At 42.8% G+C, this 17,364-nt stretch overlaps 1 protein-coding gene across 1 annotated transcript in view; it reads right to left on the bottom strand.

The window, feature by feature from the left end:
• The window catches only part of LOC126363580 (nephrin-like), a gene marked incomplete at its 3' end in the record, with an annotated part of 482,953 nt that overhangs the window by 208,625 nt on the left and 256,964 nt on the right, over positions 1-17,364 (bottom strand). Inside the window, exon 2 of the mRNA XM_050007978.1 lies at positions 13,050-13,179. Coding sequence (XP_049863935.1) covers positions 13,050-13,179 — 130 coding nt within the window. The remainder of the gene's footprint in view (positions 1-13,049; positions 13,180-17,364) is intronic.

The raw sequence follows: 17,364 nt of genomic DNA, 5'->3' as shown, positions 1-17,364 counted from the left end.
TGTCAGCCAATCTTCAGCTTTCAAGGTTTAATTTCCTCGCATAACATGAGGTAGAAACTAGGTAGTTATTAAATGATTATTGCTTTATGACCATAAGTAAACACTTGTGAACGAAAAGTTGTTATTTTCGCTTCCAAAATTAGAAAGAAAGTTAAATTTATTCCTGGGATGATGATATTCTTTTTTTTCTTTTGCATGACGCAACACTTCCGTTATGATAGAAAATCTACAGAACGTGCGCAGATCATGAAGCTCATGGACATACCTAGACAGAAAAAAATCGCTACACCAAAAAGTAAATAATGTATAGTAATGAAATTTCGGGAATTTATTGATGCAGGTAACATTTTTAAGCGATTAACAATGCCAGATTACGGGATACTTTAAGCGTGAGGTAAGTCACAGCAAACGTGAAATGTCGGTACATTTATAGCCGGTGCAGCCGCCAGAATGTTGAATGCAAGTATTCAGACGTGCGTGCATTATGTTGTACAGATGTCGGGTGTCAGTTTGTAGGATGGGATTCGCAGCCTGTTGTAGGTTGATCGGTCAATACAACGACGACGAATGTCAGTTGTAGATGACGTTGTACTTGCCGTGTCCTCTATTGGAGACAGAACTGGTGGCCGAGCATGGCAATTCAACACGTAGACACTCCGTAGAGCATGCTTGGTACAAATGCGCTATTTAGGCTAGCGTTATCATGTTGGAAAGCACCCCCATGGAATGCTGCTCATCAGTGGCAGCGCAACAAGTCGAATCAACAGACTGACGAACAAATTTACAGTCGGGGTGCGCGGAATAATCACAAGAGTGATTCTGCTGTCATACCAAATCGCACCCCACATCTTAACACCAGGTGTAGGTTCAGAGTTTCTAGCACGCAACAGTTTGGTTGCAGGTCCTAAAAAGGCCCTCTTCTAACCAACACACTGCCATCACTGGCACCGAGGCAGAACACGCTTCCATCGGAAAACTCAACATACCTCCACTCTGCCCTCCAGTGAACTATAACTTCACACAATTGAAGTCGCAAATGGCGGTGGTTTGGAGTCAGCGGAATGCACGCTACAGATTGTCCGTCCTTGAAGTTACCGATTTGTAAAATTTCTTTTTGTCAATGTGGTGTCAACTACTGCTCTAATTGCTGCTGCAGATTCAGTACGATGCGCCAGAGCCATATATCGATGTCGATGGTCTTCTCTCTTGGTGGTGGCACGGGCCGTCCACAGCCCGATCATCTTGCGACCGTTCATTCTCGTGACCATCGCTGTCGGCAGTCATGTACAGCGGCTATATTCCTGCCATGTGTTTCTGCAAATAACGCAGAAGGAACATCCAGCTTCTCGTAGCTCTATCATACGGCCTCAGAGAGGCACAGATAATGGCGTCTTTGTCGCCTAAAAGGCACCACTCTCATGTGACTGGCGTGCATTTTTTTTTCCTCCAGTATATTTATAAAAACGCCGTCAACTAATCCTAAACAATGTTATTTCTATGCAACCAAGTAAGCTTCAAACATATAAAGCATCAAGCTAATCCATGATGTTTGTATAAAGACGTAGCATACACAATATCAATGTTCCGCAGCAATATTTATTCATTTGCAGATTTAGTCATATTATTGTGACCACCGCCTACGTTCGACAACATACAATACCTTCTCACAAAAAGCAGATGGCAGGACGATCGTTGGAGGTTGTATGAAGCCTGTCGGAGGGGTGTGAACACTGTAGTCGACGTAATGCCGAAACGGATCGGTTTATCTGGCGTCAAAAAGGAAATGATCTTTGATTTTCTGGCCAATGATAGAGGCATTCCCGAAACAGCTAAGTTTGAAAACAGGTCGCGTTCTACCGTGGTTAAATTATATTTTGCACGGCAAAATGGCACTATCCGGAAGTTGCGCCAAGGCTGCTGTTGTACACTACTGGTCATATATGACACGACTCAACGACGACTGCGGGGATATGTAGGGGCGAAACTTGGGCTGCTGAAAGGCCAGAGGGCTACAGACAGTGTCTCCTCAACGACCGTTCAGTGAACGTTGCTGCCTTTAGGCACAGCAGGCGCCTGGTTCATGCAGCCATGCTGACTGATGCTCATCGGCGACGAAGGCTGAAATTTTCAAGTCGGTACTGCTACTGGACGTCCACTGACTGGCTACAGGATGCCTTTTTTGCTGACTCACGTTTTCCGTTGGCAGACGCTCACTGCCGTGTACGGTGTGAAACGTTCGAAAGCAAACACCCCGCAACAGTCATCGGAAGTGTCAAGGCCGGAGGGCGTTGCTGAGCGAACCCGCCGTTCTGGAGGGCACCCTTAACCAACACAAGTATGCACACCCTAAATTCAGTTTGCTTTTCTCGGTAGGATTGTGTGTACCAGTAGGGCAATACAACTTGCCACACCTCTCGTGGTGTACGTGCGTGGCTTTAAAAGCGTCAGGACGAGCTTACTAACTCCCCTGGTCACCGAACTCCCCGGATTTAAACCCAGTCGACAATTACGATACCACCTCGAATGGGCAGTTGGCGCCATGGGCCCTCAACCCAGAAACATAGCTTAGCTGACTATGGCAGTACAGTCGGTAAGGCTCAACTCCCTGTCGGAACCCTCCAGAGCCCCATAAACAGTCTTCCTGCACCTCTCGCAGATTTCCGCGGTGAAAAAGATGGTCATTCATGCTTTTAACAGTTTTCGTATTAATGTGATTGTACGGTGTAATAGTTCGATGCGACTCGGCCTTCAGCGGCTTCCTAGACCACCGCCAGGTAATGTAAATGTATTCCAGTAAAACGATGTACCATTGTATGACACGTATATGATGACTTCTCCTAAGAACCAGACTTTTCATTGTATAACAAACAGATGTTGTAATGAATCACGGATATACAGCAGTGTTTTCTCGTGCAGCTAGATTTCCTACAACAGTCACTATTCAACATCATAATATCTACTATACTCGAAATTGCAGCTTCCATATCTGTGCCGCTAATGGTTTACATGAAAGTAGTCACTGTTCGTACAAGCTAACGAGGATAACCAAATGATGTTGAACCAAATGATGTTGAACCAACCTCCCATGAAAATTTTAATAGGCGTGCTCATCACGCAACAGATATAAAATTATAATCCACAAGTTATTAACAATACACACTAAGAAACACGATATGAATGTTGCCGATCTGTCACATGCCAAGTATGTCCGATATACAATATGCCATAGAAATTTCGGGTCCTTCCTTCGCTTCGTCGATATAAGGCTTGTTCATTTCTGCTACTCGCCACTGCCCTGCTGAAATGGAAATGTAGTGAAGGAGGCTCAGTAACTTGGGATTCTAAATCCCCCTGTCCCACCAGGTAGCCGTATACATTACAGACAGCAGACGAAGGCTCCTCAAACCATTAGATCTGGCGTTGGTCCAAAATGCTGCTGAACAGTACTGACTATCACACTGAAATCATCACAGTAGCATCTTACAATAACGACTAAAGGGAACCTTACCGCAAGTCAACAATTTATCTTTCCTCATGTCAGTGACGTGCTTCACGCTAGCAATGCAGTTTCAGGCGTTTGGAAACACGTTGATAAACTGAATAGTGTATGATCAGATCATTTCAGGAGATACTGAATTGATGACAAAGACCAACTTGTAGCATTGCCTCATACTTGAAACAAAAGTCTAAATGAATGTGTACAGTAACGGCTACCTGCTCACTCGTCGATGCGCTATATTGTATTCTGCTCAACACTCTGTCATTACTGCCCATTACTAGCTAAAACGTCACGGTAGGACATATCCAATTTAGTATACCGAATTGTGCCACACTTACACTGACTCAAATGTTGATATTCCAACGTTCAACGTAGACGAATCTGGTTTCAAGATTTCTGGTCATTTGATTGCTGTTGACTAATAGTAATAATCAAACATTTTGCTTGCCAGAGAAAGATAGTTGATGGGTGTACATTTACACGATACCGCTTCAGGTTTTCGTGGTTTATTGATGGCACACTGTTTTACACATATTTTTTGTTTGTGTATTACTGGGATGAAAACGCAAAGGCTAACTTTAAATAAGTATAACAGTATATGTGTGAACAGTACACCTTCTATCTGGTTTCAGTTTCAGTGGAGGTCTGAGTTTGATGTCAGGCTAGCATTATTTTTCATTATAGTACAGATTGTCGCTCGTTATTTGGAGAAATACAGCTTGCTACAATGAATTATAAAACCGAAGTGGCTCGTTTCCGTCTCATGTTGTCCTAGTTAATATGGAACTGTGTAATTAACTGTTGCAAAAACTGGGTTGCCAAGATGTTTTATTACTGATTACGAAACTGATACGTAGAAACAGGTTTCACAGTTCGTCACCGATATTATACGATCCTTATATTTGCAATTTACATCTACCCTTTAAAGATAAAAAGTTTCTAAATAAGAGTTATAAAGTGATGCAGAAAACATAAAGGTACAGCTAAAGAATGTTGCAGCCAATGCAAGACGCTTGTCGGCAGTTTCAAATGAAACTTCATACCGCTTAGCACCCCGCTGTCGATCGTGAATGTCTGAGACAAATATATCTCATTCGACAATAGTCCTACCGCCACATTCTAAAAATAGATGTTTAGGGCAACAAATCAGTCAAAAATGTAATGTATCGGGTTTATAAAAGAAAGGGCTAGAATTAAGGAACTATAAGCTTTCGTATCTTGCGTTTCATCTTTTTGTTGTGTCTCCACACTTTCTTCCACGTAGTCGATACATATTCTCTAACTTTTGTCTGAATTTAGATGAGAAGTGTAAGAGTAGAACAGTCATTTAAAAGTATTAAGAAAGCTAACTGTAGCTCAGACGTTGGATTCTGGCTTTAGTTGTTCTTACAATGTTTCACTGCCAATACTTCGGCGATTTTGTTGCTTCCTTCTCTCTCCCATTTTGTTTTTCATCAGATATGAACGACATCGCGGAAAACAGAGTGCACCAGTATTTAAGTGCGTCGTATGATTGTTTTTGAAATGGCTATCGATCGTACTGTATTTATGGGGACATACCACACTTGAGCTGATATATCTGAAACAACAGTATCTTATCTCCAGCACCATCGTAATTAGATTAAAGGTAATTAATTTGGCGCATAAAGCTCCAGTCAAAACATTCAGTGAAACAGGCAACTCAGTGCGGAAAACCAAGAGGAAATTGGAAATTCATGGTAAGTTCTAAGAGACCAAAATACGGAGGTCATCGGTCTCTAAGCTAACACACTACTTAATCTAATTTAACGCTAAGCATAACAGACACATCCATGCCCGAGGGAGGATTCGAATCAACGACAGAGGGAGCTGCACGTGCCGCGACAAGGCTCCCCTGACTACGCGACTACACCGCGCAGCTAAAAACAAAGGGAGAACCACTCAATGTTCACTTGTTTCTCGAGCTTCACAAAGCATATGTGGTGCGCTATCAGGGGTTAACGGCAGGTTGCTAGAGTAAATCTCAACCCAACTTGTAGTAATCAGATACAGACGGTTCCCTATGACTCATTGTCTGTGAGTTCTGACCAGACTTCAACTATTGTAAGTCGTCTGTACGTCAAAGTTAGTTGAATAATTCTAATATCTTCTCATGGTGTAATCCGTCTGGCAGAACCCGCACTTACTCTACTTGCCATGTTGATGGCCTTAGACCATCTGGGGACCAGTCCTTTCGCAGTCGTTGTACCACATCCTTAAATACCGTACTCTCATGCGAGACAAACCGTTAGCATCAAATCAGAATTACGTTCATTACAGGATAACAAAATTTTGAGGCCTACGATGTCATTCATCAATTTTAGCCCTCAATTTCATTCGTGGCTTTTTGTGTGTTACGCAGGTGACGAGATATGCGACATGGATAATAACGATGCCGCGATTAGCGGTATTGTTCTTACTTTTCACTGGTAGCAATTTTAATTAATTCAGAAGTTCGTCATTTTCTTGAATTTGGGGTTTTCCGCTGTAAGGGAGTCGTTTCTTGCTCTGTTTAAACCGTGCTTGGCACATTAATACTCCAGAGAAATTGTTCAAATGGCTCTGCGCACTATGCAACTTAACTTCTTAGGTCATCAGAACTTAGAACTAATTAAACCTAACTAACTTAAGGACATCACACACATCCATGCCCGAGGCAGGATTAGAACCTGCGACCGTAGCGGTCGCTAGGCTCCTGACTGTAGCACCTAGAACCGCATGACCACTCCGGCCTGCTACTCCAGAGAGGCGTCAGCTAAGACTTTAATAATATTGTGTTCTAACTAGCCTGCCGGAAACTGTACAAATGAGCAGTCTGCCATTTTGTTCGAAATCTGTGGTGTTCCGTAACCATATTAGCAAATAGTTGTCTTCATGCCGGCCAGAGCACAACTGCCATCAAAGAGCGCCCCTATGCCTAGTACAAGTCATTCTCCAGCGCATATTGTGCTATCCTGCAGGTGCCATCATTAGGCAATTCAGCTGAATTCCACAGTCATCGGAAGGGTCCATAAAAGATTGTTAGTTGTTGGAGACACAGTTACTGATTTTTTGTGCTCGGAAGATGCAATAAACAGATCACCAAGATTCGTAATTATGGTAGGACCCCATCCATTGACGCATCCATGCTGCCGCTAAGGTAATTTCCAATGTTGTATTGCATGTGGCATCATTAGTACCTCTGTCATTCGGCTTCAGTTATGTATTTCATTTCATATGATGAAATGAAAGGCATAGCTGAAAAGGAATACATATATCTCTTGGGCGTTGTTTACCGGTCCAGTGACAATTTTTTCCACCATTTCATCCCTTTTTTACTCAGATCGATCTGTGAACTTGACTGTCAATGTGAATGTACACACTTACTTGAGTTTTTGTCCGATTCTTAGCTAAGTGGAGTTGTGCTATCCCCTTCTACCCTAATCTATCCACAGTAATTGTAAACATAACGTCAAATAACACCAGTAGTACTAGACAAATTCCTTCCTTCAGCCACTTATAGGTCAAGGAGTAGGGCAAGGAGTGCTGGTTCCCTAGGTAGAGAGCTAGGGAAGCGATATCACCTTCTTTTCAGCTGTTTGTTCGATCTTTCGATTTGCCGCAGCCATGTCCCTTATGCCAATTATTTTGCCTCCTTAGAATTCCAAAAAATGGCAGTCAGCGCGACCACACGCACTCAATCTGTGATGTGATCTCCGGTAAAGTTAGAAAGTGTCAGTAACCATCATGTACTCTCAACATGCTTTGTCTGTAGGAATGTCGGTTTTCCTGTGCGGGCAGGCCACGGTGGCCGTGCGGTTCTGGCGCTGCAGTCCGGAACCGCGGGGGTGCTACGGTCGCAGGTTCGAATCCTGCAATGGGCACGGGTGTGTGTGATGTCTTTAGAATAGTTGGGTTTAAGTAGTACTAAGTTCTAGGGGCTTATGACCTAAGATGTTGAGTCCCATAGTGCTCAGAGCCATTTTTTTTCCTGTGCGGAAAATACTCTCGCATTAAGATTAAATATACGTCAAAGAAATCAATAGAAATTAAAACACCCTTGAGTTAGTTTCTTAGCGTTCGATCAGAGTTTTCCATTTCCGTCAGTGTTTTTCACAGTTTGTACGTTAATTGCAGCAAAATTTTGCTTCTTCTGTTGCAGACAGGTGCTACATTCTATGAGGTTGTCTACATAGATGTAGAAGACAAATCGTAGCAGAAAACCACTATACTAACATGAAACACATTAATGGGGCAGAGGGAAAAATGGTGAAAGCGGTCCTAATGCACACTGACCGGCCAAAACATAATGACCACTTGCTTAATAGCGAATTGGTCCACATTTGGAAGGCAATACAGCAACGGTTGTGCGTTGCATAATTCGGCAAGTTCTCGAAGTATGTAGCACTAAATGTCTTCTCATAAGTCAGTCAACTCATGTAAATTACAACAGAGCACAATGGCGTTGTGATTAGTACACTGAACTCGCATTCGGGAAGGGGGGAGATGGCGAATGCAAAGGGGTACACGAGATCAAATCTGCCCCCGCCCATCCAGATTTAGGTTTTCCGTGATTTCCTTTAATCAATTTTGGCAAATGTAGCGATGGTTGCTTTGAAAGGGTATAGCCGGTTCCCCTCCCCATACTTTCCTAATCTGAACTTTTGCTCCATCTGTAATGATCGCGCTGTCGAAGGGACATTAAACTGTAGCCTTCTTCCCTTTCTTTTGTAAATTATGGACCGATAGTTGTCGGTTGCAGTACTGGATCCCGATGGCGTCCCGGATGTTTTGCATCGGGATCAGATCAAACAAGTCTGATGGTTAAGACATCAACGTGTGTCACCCTCATGCTCCTTAAACCACTGTAGCACGACACTGCCCTGGTCACACGTTCTGTTACTCTGCTAAAAAATGTCACTGCCGTGTGGGATGATATCAAGCATGAAGGGATGCAGGTAGTCTACAGCAATGTATAGGCAATCCACAATGTCATGACACCCCAGGAGCATATCCCCCACTGGGTAACACAGTCCCAGCCAGCCTGCGCCCATGCTTCGAGAAGCCGTTTCCCGGGATCGTGGTCTATGCAGACACGACCATTATCGTTCTGTTGTAAGAAACGCAATTCATCCACTGCGCAGTGTCGAGGATCCTGAGCACACTAGACTAGCAATTGTCGATGCAGTTTGACCAAAACGGAGACACGTAGGTTTTACCTGTAGCGGTAACCAAATTTGCAAGTGCGTTTCACGGTGTGTTCTGGAACACTTGTGCCTGCTTCACCATAGTACTCCGTCGTCAGACCTGCACAAATGGCCACCTTTCCTGCCTTACAGAGCCGGCAAGCTCTGACATCCATGTTCTGACAAGCACCCCGTCGCCTGCTTGTAGTTTCCGCGTCGTTGAACCTCCTTTTGTGGATAATCTCGACAGCAGTACACGAGCACACGGACAGTTTCGCCGTTTCCGAGATCCTCGTTCGCAGTCGTAGAGACATTACAATTCGTGCTTTCTCTAAGTCGATTACGTCAGTGAATTCCTCTAGTTGCAGTCCTTATCGTGGCTAGAATGGTTCCCCATTTTTATCTGCTCTGATTCCTTAGTGCATCAGGTGCCCACAACCGCAGCGTACGGCTTTCCGTTTCTCGGTGGGCACTTACCATAATGTCACGGTTCGTGAGTGAATGTTTTAAAATAATCTTTTATATAGAGTAAAGTGTGTTTTTGTTAGTTATAGTTTGTATCTTATTTTGTTCTGCTTTAATTCTACCTTGCTCCTTCTTATTTGCCAATGTATTAATTTTATCCAGCTCTAGTACATTCCACTGAGCGAGTGTGACGCTATGGTTAGCACACTATACTCGCTTTTGGGAGAACGACGATTCAAATTCGGCTCCGGCAATGCAGATTTAGGGTTGCGTGATTTCCCTAAACCGGCCCAGGAAAATGCCGGGATGTTTCTTTTAAAAGGGCACGACGAAATCCCTTCACTATCTTTCAAACAAATCGAACTTTAGGTCCGTCTCAATTAGCCTCGATGCCGACGAGAACATAAACACCAACCTTCCGTGTTTCCTTCCTTCCTTTTACTACACTCCAGTGTAAGTACCACACACCACTGGCATTGACTAGGATTTCTACTTTGACAGCAGTAGTGATTAGGACGATCGTGCAGGAACTGTGACACCACTTCCAGTGTGCATTACGTAGCGCCATATGAGGTAGTCTGGCTCCACGGCCTGGAGATCCTGCATCTACAATGCCTCATACGGGCTACTCGAACTCATCAGCTTAACATCAGAGAAACACTGGTCTAAATGTTGCAAGGAGCGTTTCCTGCGTCTTGCACGGAGATGTGTAGTAGTATGGCGAATTTCACCCAGTCAGTCATGAAATAAACTGTGATTATAATCCAGTAGTCGCTAGATATCTGGAATTTAATTGCTCATGGACACAGTCGGACAACGAGAACATGAGGAAATGAAACATTCTGTCGTCTCGTCCGAATGAGGATAATTGGAGCGTACTAACTAAGTTAAAGAGACGAATGGGTGTACTGTGCCTTGTTGAAAACCATATGAAGAGAATCGTCTTAACAGATTGAAGGAAACGATGAATCACCTCAATCACAGTAGCTAGCCTGGGCATTATAAACCTGCGGCTCGGTGGAATAGGTCGAGGGCCATCTGACAGATGTCTGATTCAGAAAGTATTTGATTTGACGATAAAGTTATAAAAAGGGTGGTTGCTACTCACCATATAGCGGAGATGCTGAGTCACAGATAGGCACAACAAAAAGACACTGGAAATGAGCTTTCAACCACCAAAGCCTTCGTCGTGGATAACACATTCACACACACACACACACACACACACACACACACACACACACACACACACACACATTTACACGGAAACGTGACTCACACACGCGTGGGGCTGTCTCTGGCTGCCGGAGCCAAACGGCTCGCAAGACGAGGGCTGATTTCCTTTGTCTTTTTGTTGTGACTACCTGCGACTCAGCATCTCCGCTGTATAGTGAGTAGCAACTATAGTTTTCGTTATAGTGTAACGGTCCATCCTAGATTTTCCATTGTTGATTTGATGGCAAAATGTTTAGAGGGTATCATTGCAAAACGTGCTCATTTAGTCCATTATTGACGATGATTGTGCATTTTTATTGCTCTACAGTTTTATTCGATTCATTCTTATATATATTGCCCTAACATGGACTAAATTATATTCGATAATTTCTTCACATTCGAGGCTCACAGCCATAGTGTATTGTGTAAATGATGGAACCGTCTTAACATTGAAACATTCGTCTTGCGTATGTTTGGCAACATGCCTGTCCTCACACAGCAAGTAACAAATCTTTTTAACTGACATACACACACCATCAGCACCATACATTTGCAAATCGCATAAGGCCGAGACGGGATAGTAATGTAAATTATATGCCGGGTGCATTAACGGAATTAAGCTGACTGACTACGCGGATAAATTCTAGTGTTAGATTCCACTCTTCGGCTTGGAGCAATGGCGTCATACCTAAGGCAAAGACGCCAGGTATGGGCAATCTATGTAACCAACGGATCATACATACGTATATAGCTTGCGATAAAATTATAATCACATTGCAAATAGTTGTTTACTTAGGCATGAATTATAAGGAAACTAGCTGAAAATAACAAAAATGATTAAGATCCAAAATGGCTCTGAGCACTATGGGACTAAACATCTCAGGTCATAAGTCCCCTATAACTTAGAACTACTTAAACCTAACTAAACTAAGGACATCACACACATCCATGCCCGAGGCAGGATTAGAACCTGCGGCCGTAGCGGGCGCGTGGTTCCTGACTGAAGCCCCTAGAACCGCTCGGCCACCAGCGCGAAAATATTTAAGAACAAGAATTTTTTAAAAAAATGAAATATCATAAGTGTTAGTCTCGTAATTTACGAGAGCAGAAAAACACAGAGAACCTTTAAATTGAATTACAGTAAAGTGCATGGTGAAGTCTTACTATTGTAAAGTAGGTTAATTTTATTATTAATTATTGAATCTAACTGGATGAGAGTAGGAAAGTTAGGGTTTTGAGGTGGAAGTAACAGAAAGACGAGAAAATGAAATGAATGGCAACAAATACGAAACAGTAGCAGAAATAACAAAAACTGGAAACGGTAACTAGAATTGACCTTCTATTCTAGTAACCGATTACAGTGTTACTAGTTTTTTTGCAAGCTCATAAATCGTATTAGTCAGTATTTTGGTTCACACATCAGCTGAAAATACGACCTAATTGAAATCAAATCGCTCTGGGTCATCAGTCCCCTAGAACTTAGAACTACTTAAACCTAACTAACCTAAGGACATGAAACACGCGGCAGGATTCAAACCTGCGACCGTAGCGGTCGCGCGGTTCCAGACTGTAGCACCTAGAACCGTTCTACGATCTAATTAACGAGTCATCAAATTTCTGGAATCGGTAACATGAATTCACGTCTATAGGAGATCAGTTCTATATACCGATTCAACTTTTAGATGCTTCATTATTTTGGACGTTTTTGCAGTAACTGTGTGGACAATTTTTTTGTAGGATTTCTAGATTTCTTATTGATGTGAGAACTACAATGAAACTGTAACAAATACTGCAGATATAGCATCCAGTTTCTTTTCTTTTTTTCATAGTAGCGAATTGAGCAATGCCAGACCTAGAAATCCAGTAACACTTTAGTCCACAAACTTGTTCTTAAAACGGTCTAAATAACAAGCAGTCAAATGATTGGAATTGGTATCTAGAATTAACATATGCTGGCTCTAAAATAGTCATTTTTTCGCAGAAGTTCAGAGGCAATTACAAATGCAGAATCCCATTAAATTAGAGTCCATACGCCTGCCGGAATAACGGGCTACATTAAGTACTATGGAAAGGTTGGAATCGGTAACTATAACTGATCTATATTGCTTAATTCTAGTCATCGATTCCAATATTTATTAGGCCCTAGTTCTTGTAAAGTTTCGTTACTTGTTAACTAGTCCCACTACATTTCATAATTATTATTAAAAATTAACTTTGTTTCACAATGTTATGACTTCATCATGCGCTATACTTAATGAATTTAAAGGTTTTCTGTGCATCTCTTACTCGTATAAATGACGATAATAATTTATTTGAGACATGTGTACTTCTCTTTTTCTGTTCTTATTTATTTTCCTTACCTTCAGTTCTTTTCGATATAATTTGTGGCTAAGTAATTAATCATATGAATTGTGGTTGGAATTTTCTGGTACGCTAAATTCACTAGTTTACGGAAATGATCAACTGCTTTCAAAGATTGCCTCAACCATAGTGTGATATTATTGCTGAGAGCCGATGAGTGGAATCGGACACTAGAATAGACCCAACTACGATAGTTAAAATGGTTTCATCAATTACATTACATTTATTTCTGAAAACTCGATGATAGACTGCATTTTCCGCTAACTGTATACTGCGCTCCGTGAATCTCCCATAGAGGCAGAACTTAGCGTCGCCTGCGTGCTCACCTGTAGAGCGGGATGCCCTCGTCGTCACGGAACCAGAAGACCATGTAGACCCTGTCGTGGCCGGGAGGCGTCACGTTGCATGGCAACGCCACGCTGCGGCCCTCCACGGCCTGCACCTCCACCGCAGGAACTGCAACACACACGCACAAACCAAGCTGTTATGTCAAGTCTGGTGACCCAGGAAACCGCACTGTCTCGCGCCTGTGTCACGCTCGTGGCCACTCCATTCTTCGGCCTTCCAAAGTTCACTGCAAGAGATCCAGGACTGAAACACACACAAACAAAGCTGTTAGAACGTCGTCTCTCGTCTATATCCACACAAAACAGCTATCATAACAAATCTCTTCGTTATTTAAGCCTAGGCCTACATTTTACCATGAGTCGACAGCGGTACGTAGCAGCTATCCATGATGTGTGCCTCAACTACATGAACTCCCACATTAACATGTGAACCAAAATGTTACAGAATCATATCTCTTGTGTGCGCACACTCTAAACAACTTATTTCAGAAATGTACTTCTTAATGCTTTAATCATACCGTGAGCTTCAAAAATACTTTTAAAACTCTGGGGACATACTCCTTACACCAAAACAAGAAATAAAGTTCATATATGCTCTAAAATCTTTCTCTTCAGACTTATCAATGAAGGTTGACATTCAATGGTGTTCCGTGTACAAACCAGCAACCTTACTTATCTATGCACCAGTTTGACTCATTGCACCCTACATGGCGGTTGCCTACCTGCGAGACTTTATTATATTAACCATTCATCAGTCTTCAACGTGCCCATCATGCCCATGTACCACAGGTAGTGCTTCTACTGAAACTGGTCTGCCCAAACGTGACGGGAATTTCATTTGCGAGCACGCAGCCACGATTTTTATGAATAGCCACGCGAATGATAATGCACACGAAGCTGCACACCGCAACAAACGCGTTTCCATACCAAATATAAACGAGTCAGAATCCTCAGACAGAATCCTCAGTAGTATAGACAACTGATCGAGGAAGACTACATGTTGTTCTTACACCTGACCAGGAAGAGTATGTTCTACGGGCTATCGGAGAGGAGCCAGGTATCAGCGCAATACAAGTGGCCCTGGCATGTGGTACATCGCCAAATTCAGCATCGACGATGCTTCACGAGCAGCTCATACATCCGTATCGTCTTCAAAGTGTGCAGGGCCTCATACCTGCCAATCACTCTTCATGGAAGACCCTTTGCCGATGGTTTGTTGCAGAAACTGCCAGTCCGTTGTTTGTCACTAAGCCTTTTTTTACGGGCAAGGCAAACTGTGGTACATATGGTATAACAAATTTCCACAACCAGCACTTATGGGTCAACCACAATCGTCATGCTACAGTACAATCTAAACGTCAGCATCAGTTTATGAGTAATGTGTGGGTTGGAACTAGAGGTGACAGAGTGGTACGGACGTACGTTCACTCAGCACGTCTTGCAGGTGCTGTTTACAAGGTCTTTATTCACAACGCCCAACAAGACTTACTGGAAGTTCCCCTACAAATAAGAAGAAACCTGTGGTTTATGCATGATGGAGCTCTGTTACATTTTATACGGTGTTCTTGTGCGATGACTTTTATCTACCACGACAAATGCATATGTAGAGGAGTGTCAGTTCCATGCCCTTCGCTTTCCCCCAACTTCATTCAAAGGGATTATTATCTCCGGAGGCAACTTAAAAAATTTCTGTGTATCTTACAAACTGGATGCCAAAATTCCTCCAACAAGTGTCATAGAAGCCTGGAAAACAATTACAAACTGTAAAGGAGTGTTTAGAAGTATGAGACAGCCCATGATTCGACAAATGCATGCGTATTTACAAACAAGAAAAGGACATTTCGAGCATTTATTATAATTCTAAACATTCATTAACAACTCGAAAACGAAATACTTTCGTACATACGTTTGCCTGACCTGTTTTACTTGTTTCAGTGTAAGAAACTTCTTCCCAAAGTTTCCGGAAGTATTTTATAAATCCCACTACATTAAAATATTTTTTTTATTTAGAGGAACATTTCTTGCTATTAGTAGTTTATATTTTATTTACTTCTGTTCTCTAAGTTATTTTGCTGCTCTGCTCAAACAGCAAAACTCGCCTCCTCTTTTTTCTATTTCATATCCCGAATACTTTCCCTCAGCAAGTGTTAATTGAACTGGACTGTATTCGATTATTTGTTTTACTTTAACTAATATTTATCCTATATACTTTTCATTTTACACTATACAATACAAACTTTTAACTTTCTATGTCCCCAACTTTCTCTGACAGAACTCAAATATCACCCGAAGCTTTAAACCTTTTATTTCTTTCCCCACGCCATGAAATTCTTTCCCCATTTTCACCTTTGCCTTCTATTCCCTTGGCCTATATGCAGGTTCAATAACGTGGGGTCAGATCATAGTCCCCTCTCAGTTCCTTCTCAACCACTGCCATCTTTTTACATCCGTCGGCTGTTAAAATGCAATCTCGTTTCTGTACAAGATGCAGATAAATTTCTTGTTTTTGTCTTCTATTTTTCAATAGACTAGTGTCATCTATCCCTGAAAGTGTTGCGAATGTTAGTTCAGCGCATTTTCTAACATACGTCGAAAAATAAATCTTCAGAACCGACGCTAATTAATTGTGAGCAACTTCCTTCTTTGGAATCAGGATCACTGCTTTTTTATTGACGTCCAAAAGTATTTTGACCTCTCATGCATCGCGCATAGTAGTTGGATAATTTGCTTGGTTCTCTGAAGGATTTTAATAATTCTAAGGAAACGAATACTCTTCTCGCCTTTATAACTTCAGTGTTTTGCCAAATTGTTTTCGTAGTGTGGGTCCCTCATCATATTTTCGTCCATTATCCCTTCCCCTTCCATCACGTTTTCAAGTTTACTTCCTCTATACAGTTGTTCATAATATATCTTCTATATTTTCCGCTTCCTTGCTTATTACTGGCTTGCAAAATGAGCTCTTAACATTTTTACACCTGCAAAAATGAGATTTTCACTGTGCAGCCGAGTGTGCGCTGATATGAAACTTCCTGGCAGATTAAAACTGTGTGTCGGAGTTAGAGACGAACTCGGGACCTTTGCCTTTCGCAGGCAAGTGCTCTGACAACTGAGCTACACAGCCGGCCGATGTGGCCGAGACGTTCTAGGTGCTTCAGTCGCTACGGTCAATGGTTCGAATCCTGCCTCGGGCATGGATTTGTGTGATGTCCTTAGGTTAGTTAGGTTTAAGTAGTTCTAAGTTTTAGGGGACTGATGACCTCAGATGCTGTGTCACATAGTGCTCAGAGCCATTTTAATCAATTTGAGCTACCCAGGCACGACTCGCGACCCGTCCTCACAGCTTCAGTTCTGCCAGTAACTCGTCTTCTACCTTCCAAACATCGCAGAAGAGCTTCTATGAAGTTCTGAAGGTAGGAGACGATGTACTGGCACAATTGAAGCTGTGGGGACGGGTCGTGAGTCATGTTTCGGTAGTCTGTTGGCAGTCCGCTGTTATCAGCGATGGGGCAAGGACGTCGTGTCTGAATCCCGCCTGTTTGCTTACCCCGCACGCGAGTGTTTCCTGTTTACCTTCCGCCGCGGCGAGTGTAACTCGTACGTCTCCCAGTAGTACCATGGCACACTGGTACCGCAAGTCCACAATTAAGATCACGTTGCGAGCGGACTACGCAAGACCTCGACCACTTGAAATTGAACATTTCATCCGAAAAGACATCACTGGAGTTCACTCTTCCATAACAAACAGTGTCGTATGCATAAAACTGATCAATGGAGAGGCGTGCACTGATGTTATATGCAGACACACTCATGAACTTAAATGTAAGCATCCTGATGGCCACGTAGGAACAGTAGCAATCGACCACGCTGAATAAGGTCTTCGCACTGTGAGGGTCTTCGATCTGCCATTTGAAGTCCCGCCAGATGTTGTGATGGCAACTTTCACACCATACGGCAACGTGCTCAGCCACCTGGCTGAAAAGTGGAAAACGTTTGAGACATGCCCTGTCTTACACGGAGTGCGACAAATTAAGATTGCACTGATGTCCTATCTAGTAACTGGAGGCTGCAGAGCGACTGTGATGTACGAAGGACAACCTCGTACTTGCGCCGGCTGTAGCCAAGAAGGTCATCTCCGATTGGCCTGTAATCAACGCCGACTGATTCAGACATCAGTTGGTGAAGTTCCATCCCCAGTGACAGATACTTCACTCCTTATAACGATGCAACAGCCGCAAACGCAACAGCTGTTCCTGCCCAGGATCGGACCACCATATTGCAGTCAATGGTCGATGAT

Source organism: Schistocerca gregaria, chromosome 1 (genome assembly GCF_023897955.1).
Source record: "Schistocerca gregaria isolate iqSchGreg1 chromosome 1, iqSchGreg1.2, whole genome shotgun sequence".
In the NCBI taxonomy this organism is placed as follows: Eukaryota; Metazoa; Arthropoda; class Insecta; order Orthoptera; family Acrididae; genus Schistocerca; species Schistocerca gregaria.
Note: the sequence above shows the minus strand (reverse complement) of the source record. Positions and strands in the feature narration are given on the sequence as shown.